Source organism: Mauremys mutica, chromosome 1 (assembly GCF_020497125.1).
Source record: "Mauremys mutica isolate MM-2020 ecotype Southern chromosome 1, ASM2049712v1, whole genome shotgun sequence".
NCBI lineage: Eukaryota > Metazoa > Chordata > Testudines > Geoemydidae > Mauremys > Mauremys mutica.
Window position 1 is genome coordinate 341938742 of NC_059072.1, and position 14236 is coordinate 341952977.

Here is a 14236-nt window from a genome sequence, read left to right on the forward strand (position 1 = left end):
CTGGACATGAATAGGTCCACCTGAGGAGTCCCCCACTTTCGGAAGATCATGTTGACGACTTCTGAGTGGAGTGACCACTCATGGCAAGAAGAGAAGGACTTGCCGAGGAGATCCGCCAGTGCACTTCGGGTGCCCGGGAGGTGCGATGCCTTGAGATGAATGGCATCTCGAGCAGTCGTGAGCAGGTGGGCTCGGACATGTGTGATGAGGTCCAACATAGCTCAGAATTAGGACTCTGGTAGGTAGGCTCTGGCCCAGGTGGAGTCGAGTACTGCTCCTATAAACTCTATCCTTTGAACGGGGATCAGAGTTGATTTTTGTTTGTTGATAAGCAGGCCCAGTTCCTGACAGGTAGCATTCATCAAAGTAAAGCCATGCTGAACTTGGGCTCGTGACCTGCCTCTGACAAGCCAGTCATGGAGGCATGGACAGATTTTAATGCCTCGACACTTCAGGTAAGTGGCCAACACTGCCATGCACTTCATGAAGACCCTCGGAGCAGATGATAGGCCAAAGGACAGTGCTCTGAATTGATAGTGGCACTGCCCCACCACAAAACAGAGGAATCTCCTGTGGCCATGGAAGATAGAAATATTGAAGTAGACATCCTTTAAATCAGAGATGGGCAAACTGTGGGGACCCTCCTGCATGGCCCTTGAGCGGCCCTGTTCCCACCTCCCTTGCAGCCTCAGCTCGCCGTGCCGCCCGTGCTCTGGTGGCAGGGCTGCAAGCTCCTGTCAGGAAGCATGGCTGCGAGAGACGGTGGCCTGCCCCGGTGCTCTAGAATGTGCAGCGGTGTGGCTGGCTCTGGCTGGGTGGCACGGCTGCCAGTCCTGGTGCTCTTAGCGTCATGGTAAGGAGGTGGGGGAGTTAGATAGAAGGTGGGGTCCCGAGAGGGGGCGGTCAGGGACAAGGAGCGGGGGAGAGGGCTGGATGGGTCGGGAGTTCTGAGGGGGATGGTCACGAGGTGGGAAGTGGGAGGGGTCGGATAGAGGGCGGGGGCCAGGCTGTTTGGGGAGGCACAGCCTTCTCTACTCAGCCCTCCATACAGTTTCGGAATCCCGATGTGGCCCTCAGGCCAAAATGTTTGCCCACCCCTGCTTTAAGTCCATGGCAGCGTACCAGTCTCCTGGATCCAGAGAGGAAATGATGGAGGCCAGGGAGACTATGCAGAACTCCAACTTCTTGAGATAGCTGTGGAGGCGATGCAGGTCTAGAATGTGTCTGAGGCCCCCTTTGGCCTTCAGGATTACGAAATAACAGGAATAAAACCCTTTCCCCCTCATATCTTGAGGAACCTCCTCTATGGCCCCAGACATAGGAGGGATTCCACTTCCTGGATAAGGAGATGCTCATAAGGGTCCCTGAAGAGGAATGGGGATGGGGCATGGGAGGGAGGGATGGAGGAAAACTGCAGAGTGTAGTCAACTGCTATGGTGTTGAGCACCCAATGGTCTGAGGTGACCCTGGCCCATGCAGCGAGGAAGGGAACTAGATGGTTCAGAAACAAACAGGGGGATGGGTCCTGGGACAAGACTGGAACTCCATGCTCAGGCACACCCTCAAATTGCCTGCCGAGGGCCACCTGGGTAGCACACGGGACCCGACTGGGCACCTGAGGGGGACGAGGTGGGTCAGCAGCATTTAAAGCCTCTGTCTTTTTTCTTGTAGAAGCTCTGCCGCTGTGGACCCGAGAATGTAGATGATGGAGGTGGCCAAAAGTGCTTCCTAGAGGCCTGCGGTGTGTACAGGGCCAAGGAGCTACCCCCCGGACCCTCCCCTGCTGTCCCCTCTGCCCCGCAGCCTCAGCTTGCTCGCTCCGCCACCGGCGCAATGCTCTGGGTGGCGGGGCTGTGAGCTCCTGGGGCAGCGCAGCTGCAGAGCCTGGCCTGATCCGATGCGCTGTGCTCCATGGTGGTAGCAGTGGCATGGCCTGGCTCCAGGCTAGCGCCGCCAGCCACCGGTGCTCCAGGCAGTGCAGTAAGGACACAGGGAGCAGGGGGGGTTGGATAGAGGGCACAGGAGTTCGGGGTGGTGGACAGGGGTGTGGATAGGGGGCGGGGTGGTTGAGGGGGAACAAGGGGTTGAATGGGGGCAGGGGTCCCGGGTGGGGCAGTCAGGAAGGGGGGGAGGGGGTTGGATGGGGCAGCAGGGGGCAGTTGGGGACAGGAAGGAGGAGTGGTTGGATGGGGCAGGGGTCCCGGGGGGCCGTCAGGAATGAGAGAAGGGGTTGGATGGGGCGGCAGAGGTCCAGAGGCGGTCAGGGGACAGGGAGCGGGGAGGTATGGATGGGGCAGGAGTCACAGAGGGGCCATCAGGGAACGGGGGGGGGGGTGGATGGGGCAGGAGTCAGGGGGGAGGGGCAGATAGGAGGTGGGGGCCGGGCCACGACCTCCTCCCCTAACTGGCCCTCCATACAATTTACGAAACCCGATACAGCCCTCGGGCCAAAAAGTTTGCCCGCCCCGATCTAAGTAATTGTCCATTAAATGACTGAATGCTAGTAATGAGATTGTCACTACCTCCTGGCATAAATGAAGAATTATTTCTATATGTTGATTTTCTGGAGGAAGAGCACATGTACATTTAATTTACATTTCAGATTTTTAAATTTTAGCACTGTCCACAAGTTCTGCTATATGCAGTGTTGTTATAGCCGTGTTAATCCCAAGGTATTAGAGAGACCAGGTGGGTGAGTGGACCAATAAAAGATATTACCTCACCCACCTGGTCTCTCTAGGCTCTGCTATGCAGTGTAGTTGTACTCGTCAGTCCCAAGATATTACAATGACAAGATGGGTGAGGTAATATCTTTTATTGGGCCAACATCTGTTGGTGAGAAAGACAAGCTTTCAAGCCTCACGGAGCTCTTCTTCAGGTCAGAAGAGCTCTGCGTGGCTTGAAAGCTTGTCTCTCTCACCAACAGATGTTGGCCCAATAAAAAAAACCTTATCTCTCTAGGTTCCGATATGACAGTTTTCACAGGTGAGATATCTGTACTAATATATTACAAGAATATTACTTAAGATGTATACAGATACATCATTATATGGATCTTGATCTACAGAAAAAGAAAAATAGTAGAACATTGCACATCAATTGGAGTTTGGTTGCAATTATTAATTAGCTCAAAAGCTGTATCTAGTTGCTTTAATTACTACATAGCTGTTTACCATGTCAACTACCATGCCAATTTCTTGTTACCCTACAAATCTACAGCCAAAGCAAGCTTGTGATGATAGTTTTATATGAACCAGCAAGATACTTTATACTCACTTAAATGAAACATGTTTTTAAACTTTCTCTTTTCCTGCCTTTTCCTAAGGTTTATAGGGTACAAGAGTCTGGCCTAGTATACAAAAACACTACCACTCAACATCAGCAGTCTGATTTACAAGCATTTTGTTCCTGAATTCAGAGCCTGACAGGGATGCTGTGCAAGCAAATGCCTATGAGGAACCTAAAATAGGGTATCCACTTGGGAAGAGATTAAGTGATTAAGTTTTGTGCTCCGGCCAGCTGCTAACTAAAATTTAAAGGGCCAGCAACATGTTTGTAAACTAAACACAAAACAAGTAGCTTCTTTGTTTCCCTGTTTTCTTCAATAGACTTTCTTTTTTAAGCCTAAAAAGGAGATACTTTCTGGCAGCTACAACTGTCACCAAAAGTTTGATTTTCCAGACGTTTATAAAAGTTAAATGTAAAATATATGGCTTTTTACCTGCGATAAAGAGTGTACAAATAAATACATCTACAATTAGAAAGACATATTTCAGTGCATTACTTTAATTACATTTGTCAGAAGTATGAGCTTCTAACAAAAATATTTGGCATTAAAATATCAACTGTTTTCATAGATTATGAACTCCAACTACCTTTCTGATACTGCTTATCAACTCTTATTTTTTTTAATTAACACTACTAGTTCACACTGTTCAGAGGCATCCAACACAGGAGTGGGCACTTTTACACAAATTTAACTAAAACAAAGACAGCCGGCAGCACCTCACTATCCTCCTCCTGCATAGCATATTTTATTTACTTGTTTTAGCATTATCATAAAGTATGTGAATATTTTGTTTTCCCAGTGCTAGTTTTATGCTAATCCTTTGCTAAGAGATGTTAACTATTTCCTATATATCAATGCAGTGGTGACAAATTCCCTTTAAGAAAACAGTATTTTTCATTTTTCTGATGCTTCTGGACAGGAACTTATATGACCCACATCACTGTAGTATGAGTGCCTCTCTCAGAAGCTCAGTTCCCAAATTTAGACTGTCTTATACACTCTATATGTTTCATTTAACAAAAATCCAATGTCAAAAGTCACTCTACAGCCAACTGGCCATGGTAAAGGGGTTTGGGTTCTGCTCTCTACGAACATAACCTTCCAGGAATTCATATTCCATTACAAAACTACACAGCTATGCTATAAGTACTTTTGTCACCTTTCATGCACATCTTTAAAACACAGTCAGGCTCACAGCAATTCATATTGTTTTCACCTTTCATTTCTCTCTCTCTCTCTCCCCCTCTCCCTCAAAACTTGGGTGCAAATGGCATGAAGAAAACAACTGATAATAAAAACTAATGCTTTTTTGCATTAGTACGAAGTGTGAGACAATCCTAATTTGCCGTCATTGAGTTTTACTGGGTCATTTGCCTCATTTTACTAATTTGTTTATTTTTAATTTGCAAGTTTTTCCAACTTCTTCCACTGTTGCACTAAATTCTAAATTATTTGGGAGTGTGATCGGTTTCTGTCCTTTGTTCATATATATTTGGAGAGCTAGAAGCAATTCACAAATATACTACCATCCTGATTTTGACACTTAATGTTTTAAGTACTTTTCTGAGTTTGACCTTACACTAAAAAAAATAAATAAATACATTGCCAGGCATGTAGTAAAAATCAAGTTGGCATTTGTCCCTGGCACAACTGCAGAAAATCTACTTGCTTATATCATGGAATGAAACACTGAAGCCAACAGGAGTGCTGGAATCTAAGCCGCTAGCTTAAGCAAAACCTTGCCAAAGTGAACCCACCCTCTGGGAAGTAACTCCAGAAGGGGAAATATCAGGCAGTCAGATTCCAAGACTTACCACAGAAGTAACTCACTTATGAAACAAAAGTAAAATACAATCAGACAGTAATGTTACCACTTAATATTGTTTCCCCTCCACCTTAAAAGCCACTCTTAGAAATGTACTCTCCTTTCGAAAACCTTTTGATTACATTCAAGAACTACTTTCAGATAAAGAAACATATCTTGACTACACTACATTAGAATGAATATTATGGAAATAATGTAAGAGCTGCTAAACACTTGGGACACTGATCAAACAGAGCTTGACCCAATTTTTCAACAGAATAATCATGAGGCATGTCAAATAGAATTTTTGAAATAAGCTCATTTCAAGAAATTCAAATATTTTAATAGTCCAGCCTTTAAATAGCATGCAGATTTAAAAAAAAAAAAGTTAAGGTTTTATATAGGTAGTTTTGCTCATATTTATACAGAAGTTTTTAGCAAGGTAGTGGGCAGCCCTACAGCAAAGGAAACAAAAAAAATAATACATTTTCAAGCCTGCACCACTTCCCTTCAACTCTCTGCATGTGCTTTCTGCTAAGCTTTTTCCTTTATTTGTGTACTTCTGCCAAAGCCACTAGAAGTGTTGCAACTGTCATTTCTCATTCCCCTGTCCCACTGCACCATACTCCCCCAGCATCCCCCATAAAGGTATCTTAAAATGAAGACCACCCATCTCGCTGCTCCCCACTACCCTGCTCTAGCTACTCCTCAGATACCAGGGAGCAGTTTCAGCTGAGTAGGGAATGGAGGCAGCCAGAGGAAAGGACTTCACCCCCCAGGACATCTGCATGGGTCCCAGTAGCAACAGGAGGTAGTTGATGAGGACGGACAATATGGTGAGGGAGATCCTTCACTCCCAAACACCTCCATTCAAGCTAGGGAACACATAGAGCCGATAATGGGGGTGAAATGCGGGTCAGACTGCCAGAGGATGAAATAGTGGATACACATTTTGCAACCAGTCTCAGGTGAAAGGACCTTTTGGACTTACTGCATGCAGTTGTTCCATACATGCATGATAGCTGAAAGTGCTCTTCCTCCTCCCATCCCTGTCTTTTGAATGTATGGTAATCTATGCTTTGGACATCCAGTGCTGAAAGAGGTGCAGCATGCTTTACCATGGCATGAGTCTGAAGGCCAACCAGAAACTACCACTGGTTTATGCAGTAGTCTGCCTTTTTAGTGGAGCAAACCATTCAAAGTTAGTCAGGCAATACTTGGTGGAAGCTGTCTATCAATATGAGGGACATTCCAAGGTCCTAGTCTTTACCCTTAAAGCCCTAGATGGCACAGAGTCTGAATGACCACCTTTACTATGCAGCCAGGCAGCCGAAAGAGAAACTCAGATTTAAAAAACTTACTGAGGCAGGGTGTACTCACAGGGTGGCCCTGGGCTGTGGAATTTGCTGCCGCCACGGTGAGACTGATAGAGCCTTGCCACTTTTGAAACACGTAGCAAGACATCCCTTTCTGCAAGCTTTTCACCAAGATAGAGAAACAGAACCAACTGTGGATTCAAGGAAATGTACCCTCTAGTTCTGAATCCTCTCAGCACAAAATGTAAAGAGTTTTTGTTCCTCACCTGAGTGATTTACTGTCACCTTAAAATTTTACATAACTAACATCCGGATACTACAGTGATTAGTGCCTTTGAAATAATAATAAATAATAATAATAATAGCAGCAATAAAAGCTAACTATAGAATTATTAATAAAAGCATACAAGATTTCCATTAATCTTAAAGTAGAACTTTACTTGAGGGTATAATTAACCTCAAGATGCAGACTAGTCTATTGACAGGAAGACATACCCTTTTTAGATTGTAACTGACTAAATGTCAGCATTATTCATAAAGAAGCAAAAACATAAACAGCTATCTTGATTCACTTACTGTATCTATAAGCAATAGCTGTGCCCAGTTTCACTACCAGTCAATGAACTAAACCAAAAAAATTACACTATATATTTTTTGCAAAGTCTACACTTTCCTTCCTGTTGCTTCTTAATCTGGTGTGTGGGGTTAATAAATATATACTATTTCAATTAAACTACTTTTTTTTTAGCTTGGGTCCAAAGGACTTTTACAAATGGCAGCAATTTGAACTTCCTCATATTAGTTAAAGCACAGGAACAGGTATAATAATAAAAATGTATAACATGAAATGTACCTGCTTTTCCTTTCAATGAGAATGGCCACGTAGGAAGCTGGTAAAGCAGCTCCGAAGCCCGGAGTCCAAAAGTAGAATTTTCCAAGTATCCTCCTGAAAACGTAATTTTATATCTATTATATTACATGCCAAAGCATCAAGAAAGATAGTGTATGTTGCATGTGTTATGCTCAACATAAGACTGTATTATGTCCATTTTCCACCGACAGATACACATTGCACCCTTTGAATTAATCCATATTGCACAGACACCAATAGTAATACTTTTACACTTACACAGTTCTTTTCAGTGAAGATCTCCAGACACTTCATAAACATTAAGTCCCATAATGCCACTTAGGTACATCAGTACTTCACCCATTTCATTCAAAAGGCTTTTATTAAAGCAGACAGTACCTTAGCCCCCAAGTGATATTTATGAAAGGTTAAAGAATTATGTAGAACTACACAAAAATTGTGACTGCTACTGTCTCTTCGGCAGTCAGGATAGCCTCCTCAGAAAGATTGAGGTGTAGGGAATGGATGTGAGGCTATAAAATGAACCAGAAGGTGGTTCAAATAAGTACACTTCACAACATGTCCTGAAGACAGATAGGGAAACTGATGCTGAGAAATTAAGTGACTTCTCTAAGGTCACCCGATAAGTCAATGTAAGAGCTGAAAATAGAATCCAGGGTTTATTAAACTCAAGAATTGCAAACCTCCCATTGACTTCTATAGGACCAGGATCTCACCCCAGGAGTCCACAACTTCAGGAATAATACAAATAAAAAAAATCTTATAAATTCAGGGCACATTAATAAAACAAAATCATTCTGAAAATGGATTTATTACACAAAATAATTACTAACTGTAAGGAATTAATTTTTTGGACAAAGATTTAATTTGTTATTGTGGAAAAAGGGAAGAACAACATACACATTTGCTAAATGTAAATTACAGTAGCAGCCCAATTGTCTAGTCAGTTATTAAAAACTTGATTCTGAACTCTTGCATATCCAGCCTACTTAGAATGGACTGTGGATGCAATAAACCATCTCTAAGGAATGGGGGTACTTGTGAAGTGGAAAGATTGTACACAGTGCTTTAACAAGCAATAGCAGCTGATTCAGCAGTACAATCTCATTTGAGATTCTATCCTCATAAAACAGGGCAAGTAACATGATAAATTCATATGGGGCAATGAAAAGAGATGAAATTACATATGAGAAATGGCAACACATAATAAAGAACTAGTGAAATTAGAAACACCATTTGGACCAGCTCAATTTTATCCTTGTCCTAGGAAGGGCAAAGGACTTGCCTCATTCAATCTTTGCCCTCAATATGCCACGAAAACGATACAAACAATTACGACCAGTTTATGTTCAAAAGTGAGAAGAGTCAGTGAATCAGCAACGAATGATGTAATGGTAATTATACACACTATACATTCCCACGGCTGCAGAAGGATAATTTCACTGGACAAGGCCAAATGCTGCACCAGCTAAAAGTTCATTATTACAGGAATCTGTTTTGGCACAGTTTTGAATCATTCTACTACTACTTACATTTTCAATTTTACAATAAGATTTAAAAGACAGCAATTTACATTTTACATAGTGCAACTGTCTGCAAATTCAAACGCCAAAAGCACTTCTCACCATGAAGAATCTAAAAATATAGATAGAAATAATAAGGTTATTGTTGTGTTGTCTAGTGGTTAGAACAGGGAATTGGGAGTTAGAAACCTAGGTTCTCTTTTCACCCCTGCCATTGATTCACTATGTGACCTTTCCCAAAGTTTAAGGCTTGTCTACACACAAACATGCAATAATTTAGTTAACTGGGAAAAATCCCTATGTAGACACACTTCTGTTGGTCTAAACTAGTTTAACTTGCCCCTGTAAACTAAACCAATACAAGCCAAGTTTAAACCAATATAAAAGTGTCTACCTGGGGCTGGCACTGGTATAACTAAATCTGTTTACAATCATACCTTTAGGTAACGAATCCAAGTGTATAGACCAGTAGTAATATTTTCTAATGCGCTCTTAAGTGACTTAAAAGCCTGAAACTGCTAAGTGCCCACATTACTTTTGAAAATTGGACTTAGGTGCTTTTCAAATATTTACCCAAACTGTGTCCCACAGTTATCCCATACTTAAAATACTTATACACACTTTTGAAACCACTTTAACATCTTTGGATAAAGGCTGCCATATAGGTACAAAGTATTAACATCATTATAATGGCAAGGTATTTATTTGAAATTCTGCTTCCCTGAAGATATCTTCTTCCAGGGGTCTCACTTCTGGTTCTTCCACCCCCTAGTATGAGGAAGGTAGAATTCTCAAGGACAGCAGACAGATGTCTGAGCACAAGCTAGACACCTTACTGACTGTTACCCAGGATGCGTTGTGCTTAACTCAATCCTTGGAACCTTCCACTCAATTCCAATAGAGCAGAAAGTGAAATAGCCTCAGAAAAAGTCAATCATTAACACTAAAAATGACTGGGGGGGGAGGAGGGACTAGCAGTTCAAAAAAAAATTAAAAACAGATGTAAAATACAATGCCAGCTCAAACAGATTCTGTTCCAACCTCAAAAAGATAAATGGATGATTTATAATCCTGAAAGGTGAAAACTTCAGAGAAGCAAAATTACAAGGGAAGCATTTGTTCATGTCAATTCCTATCAGGTGATTACCAAGCCCAAATTTTGGAGGCGAGGTTGGAGCTTAGATATTCACTGACTGTAGCACTGCTCTACCAAAGGCTGTGTCATCTCTGCTCTGCTGGGTGATAGCATAATGCGATGTAAAATTATGTATTGAAGACCACATCATCATTCTGCATAACTGCGCCAGGAACACTGCTGAAGAAGTCTGTGCCCTGGTGGAGTGCGCTGTGAGTGGTGGGCCAGGCACCTCTGCCAGGTTATAACATTCTCAGATGCAGGACGTGATCCACTACAAAATTCGTTGAGAAGAGACTGGAAGCCCTTTCATCCTATCTGCCATGGCCATGAGCAGTTGGATTGACAGTTTTGTTATCCTGATGTAAAAGGCTAGCGCTCTGCGAACGTCCAATGAGTGAAGCCTCTCTCCCTGCCGCTTGAGTGAGGCTTACGATAGAACACTGGAAGGAAAATGTCCTGGTTGATGTGGAACTGGGAGACAACATTCAGGAGGAAAGCTGGATGTGGCCTGAGCTGAACTTTGTCCTTAACAGAACACCGTGTATGGGGGTTCTGATGTTAAGGCCTTGAGCTCAGACACCCTCCTGGCTGAGGTTATCACTACCAGAAATGCCACTTTATACAAGAGGTAGAGCAAGTAGCCAGTGGTTCGAAGGGCAGCCCAGTCAGTTTGTAAAGACCAGATTAACATCCCAGGCTGGGACCGATTGTCGGACGTGTGGATATAGTCTGTCGAGACCTTTCAGGGAACGGCTGACCATGGGGTTGGCAAAGATCAACCGGCCCTCTCCACCTGGATGGAAGGCAGAAATGGCGGCCAACTGAACCCTTATTGATAACATGGACAGCCTCTGCTGCTTAAGATGGAGAAGGCAGTCCAGTATAAGTGGTATAGATGTGAGCACTGGAGACGGCCGGTGCTGCGCCAACCAGATTGAAAATCTCTTCCTTTGGCCAGGTAGGTAGCCCTGGTGGAGGATTTCCTACAGCCAAGAAGGACTTGTCTGACTGGGTCCGAGCAGGAGAGCTCCATCAGATTTAGTCATGGAGCTTCCATGCCGTGAGGTGCAACAACTCGAGGTTCAGGTGCTGGAGATGACCATGATCCTGAGTTAAGTCTGGGAAGAGCGGCAAAGTGACCGGGGCTTCCACGGACATTTGCAGGAGAGATGTGTGCCAGTGCTGGCAGGGCCAGGCTGGAGCTATCAGTATCACAGAAGCTTCTTCCCTCCGTATCTTGAGGACCACCTTGTGAACAAGAGGGATGGGCAGGAATGCCTACAGGAGATGGCTTCCCCAGGGGAGGAAGAACACATGCTCGATGGAGCCTGGGCTGTGATTAAGGAAGGATCAAAACTGCTGGCACTTCCTGTTGTGATGTGTGGTGAACAGGTCTATCTGGGGAAAGATGCAGTTCTCAATATCTGGGTGTAGTGACCACTAGTGGCAGTGGAATGACCTGCTGAGATAGTCTGCCAACTCCCGCAAGGAACGATGCTTGTAGGTGTATCGAATGCTCTACACAAAAGTCCCACAGCCTAAGTTCCCTGTAAGCTGTGCAGCTGCTCAGTAGGCTATCAAGTGCCATGCAGTTCAGGTGTCCCTCCCCCCACTGCCATGTGCTGCTCCTGCCTTCTGCCTTGGAGCTGCTTCCGGGAGCCTCCTGCTTGTTGTGCAGAGTGTGTGTGGGAGGGTGCTAATGTCAGGGTGTCCCCCTGCCCCTACACCCCATCTCCACAGGGAGGGAGGGGGGACACACGAAGGGCTCAAGATGGAGGGAGCTTGCTGGCAGCTGCTGCTGTGCCTGAATTTGCTAAGCTACTTAAAAGGGGAGCGTACTTAAAGTGGGGTCAGTACTTAAAGGGGCAACGTGCGTCTGTCCCTCTCTCTCTCTCACACACACACACACTCTTTCATACTCACCTCCCAACACATACTTGTGTTGTTGCTGTTAGCTCTTGATACTTCTTTCAAAGTGTGCTATTTAAGTTTTTTGACTGGTCTACTCATTTCATAATTTTTATTTCTATCTTATGCTTAAATTTAATTCTTTGAGTAGTGAGTTCTAAAATGCCTAACCTGTCTTGGCTGGAGTAATTCTCCCTATGGTAACTTTTTAAAAATATATATATCATATCTAGGTTTCTGGTTTCTACTGGTGGTGCACATCAGCACATTACCTTGATACGGTGCACATAACAAAATTCATTCCGCACATGGATGGAAAAAATTAGAGGGAACACTGCCCCAGCATGAGGGCTTCCTGGCACAGGGGAGAGGAACATGCATCCCCCTGTTTGTTGATATAAAACATTGCTACGGTGCTGTCCATCAGAACTGATACACATCTCCCTGCCAAGTGGGCTCAGAAAGTCTGGCATGCTAGGCAAATCACCTTAAATCCTGAGGTCTCCCAGATGTGCTCCCCAGCCCAAGACTGATGCATCCATCACCAGTGAGAGGGCTGGCTGAGGACTGGTGAAAGGGACCTCCGTGCACACTACCTGCAGGTTGAGCCACCACAGGAGGGAGTCAATGACCAGGTGAGGGAGAGTCATGACCCTATCCAAACTGTCCTGAACTGGCCGATACACCGAGGCTGGCCATGATTGGAGAGGCCAGAGTCTGAGCCTGGCGTGTTGCACCACATAAGTACAAGCAGCCATGTGTCCCAGGAGCTTCAAGCAATTTCTTGCTGTGGTGATAGGGAACTGCCTGAGACTTCGAATGATATCACCCAGGGCCCAGAACCTCACTTCCGGGAGATATGCCCTGGCCTGGGTCGAGTCCAATACCACCCCTATAAATTCTATCCACTGAACCAGATCCAACAGCTATCCTTTTGGTGGCTCTCCCCTAGACACTTCAGACACAACGTGTGCGGATCGCTTCTGGGCATACACTTGCGGCAGGTTTTGAAACCCACAGAACATGGCATGCCCCGGTGCCGGGAGAGCGTAGGAGGGGACACCTCCCCTCCCCACAAAGGAAACTTAAGAAACTAACCCTAACTAATTTGAACTAACACTAAACTAAAAATAACTACGAACAAAATAACTATATACACTGCCAAATGCGCTTGCCAAGACAAGAGCAAGACAGTTCCAGCGAACTGTCACTGGCAGTAAGAAGGAACTGAGGGTATGGCAGGTTGGCAGGGCCCTATATTGAGCGCCATGAAGGTGCGACTCTAGGGGGCGCCCAGGCTGACCCAACAGATACTGCTAGGGGAAAAATCTTCCGGCTGCTGTGCACGTGCACACACACCTGATTGGAACTGCTATGAACAAGCACTCAAAAAATGCCAACTGTGCAGGAATCACACTCCTAGTTGGTAGGGCAACTCCCACCTCTTCATGTTCTCTGTATGTGTGTGTATATATATTATATATATCTATATATATCTCCTTACTATATGTTCCATTCTATGCATCCAATGAAGTGGGTTGTAGCCCACGAAAGCTTATGCTCAAATAAATTTGTTAGTCTCTAAGGTGCCACAAGTACTCCTAGAGACTAAGTAGCTCAAGAGATGCCTCAAAAGAATGGGTTAACACTAACTGCGATAGACAGCATAACGTAGGAAAACGTATCTGTGTCTTACCTGAAGATGAGCAAGAAAACTATAAGGGAGGTGCGAATACCTCAATAATATCAGTGTTAAATCAGAAAAGCCTGAAGTATGTCCAAATTTAGTCTTTAAAAATGTGGCTACCTCAAATAAGGGATCTCTCTGAAAGATAAACTTCTCACAGGGATCCCCGACTTTGGAAACAGTTTCTGAAGGACTGAGAGGCTGAATCTAAACAACTGTGCTTTGTAAATGTATTAAGCAAAGACCACAGTGGGTTTTTTTAATATATGTCTGAAATGGCCATGAGAAGTCTTCACAACTTGCTTCTGCCTCCTATAGAGTGCATCAGGTTGGCTGTGACAACTGCCAGCATTTTGTGAAATAAGAGACAGACACGCTGGCCAAAAAAGCAAAATTCAAATTTAGTAATGCTGTTCTTCTACAAAAACGCAGATACTTCCAGTGCTAGAGAAGTACCCCTATGTGCATGCAAATGTTAGCAAGGTCCAGGAAGGCAACCAGCTATGTTCTCTGGATGTGATGGTTCCAAAAATAACCAATTGGAATTTTTTCCTGACCAAATGCCAATTTTAGCTTCTAGAACTCCCCGATTAACTGAAGCCCTCTTCTCTTTTGGACTGTCAGGAAGATTTTACATTACTGGAAGAAGCACTTCCTTCCTTCATCTGGCAGATGAAGCTAACCAGTTGTCTTTGCCAGG

The 14236-nt window shown here is 44.3% G+C and overlaps 1 protein-coding gene across 3 annotated transcripts in view; it reads right to left on the reverse strand.

The window, feature by feature from the left end:
- The window catches only part of TMEM135 (transmembrane protein 135), a 387108-nt gene that overhangs the window by 331230 nt on the left and 41642 nt on the right, over nt 1–14236 (reverse strand). For all 3 annotated transcript variants that reach the window (XM_045020247.1, XM_045020259.1, XM_045020252.1), the window contains exon 3: nt 7263–7355. In XM_045020247.1, coding sequence (XP_044876182.1) covers nt 7263–7355 — 93 coding nt within the window. The remainder of the gene's footprint in view (nt 1–7262; nt 7356–14236) is intronic.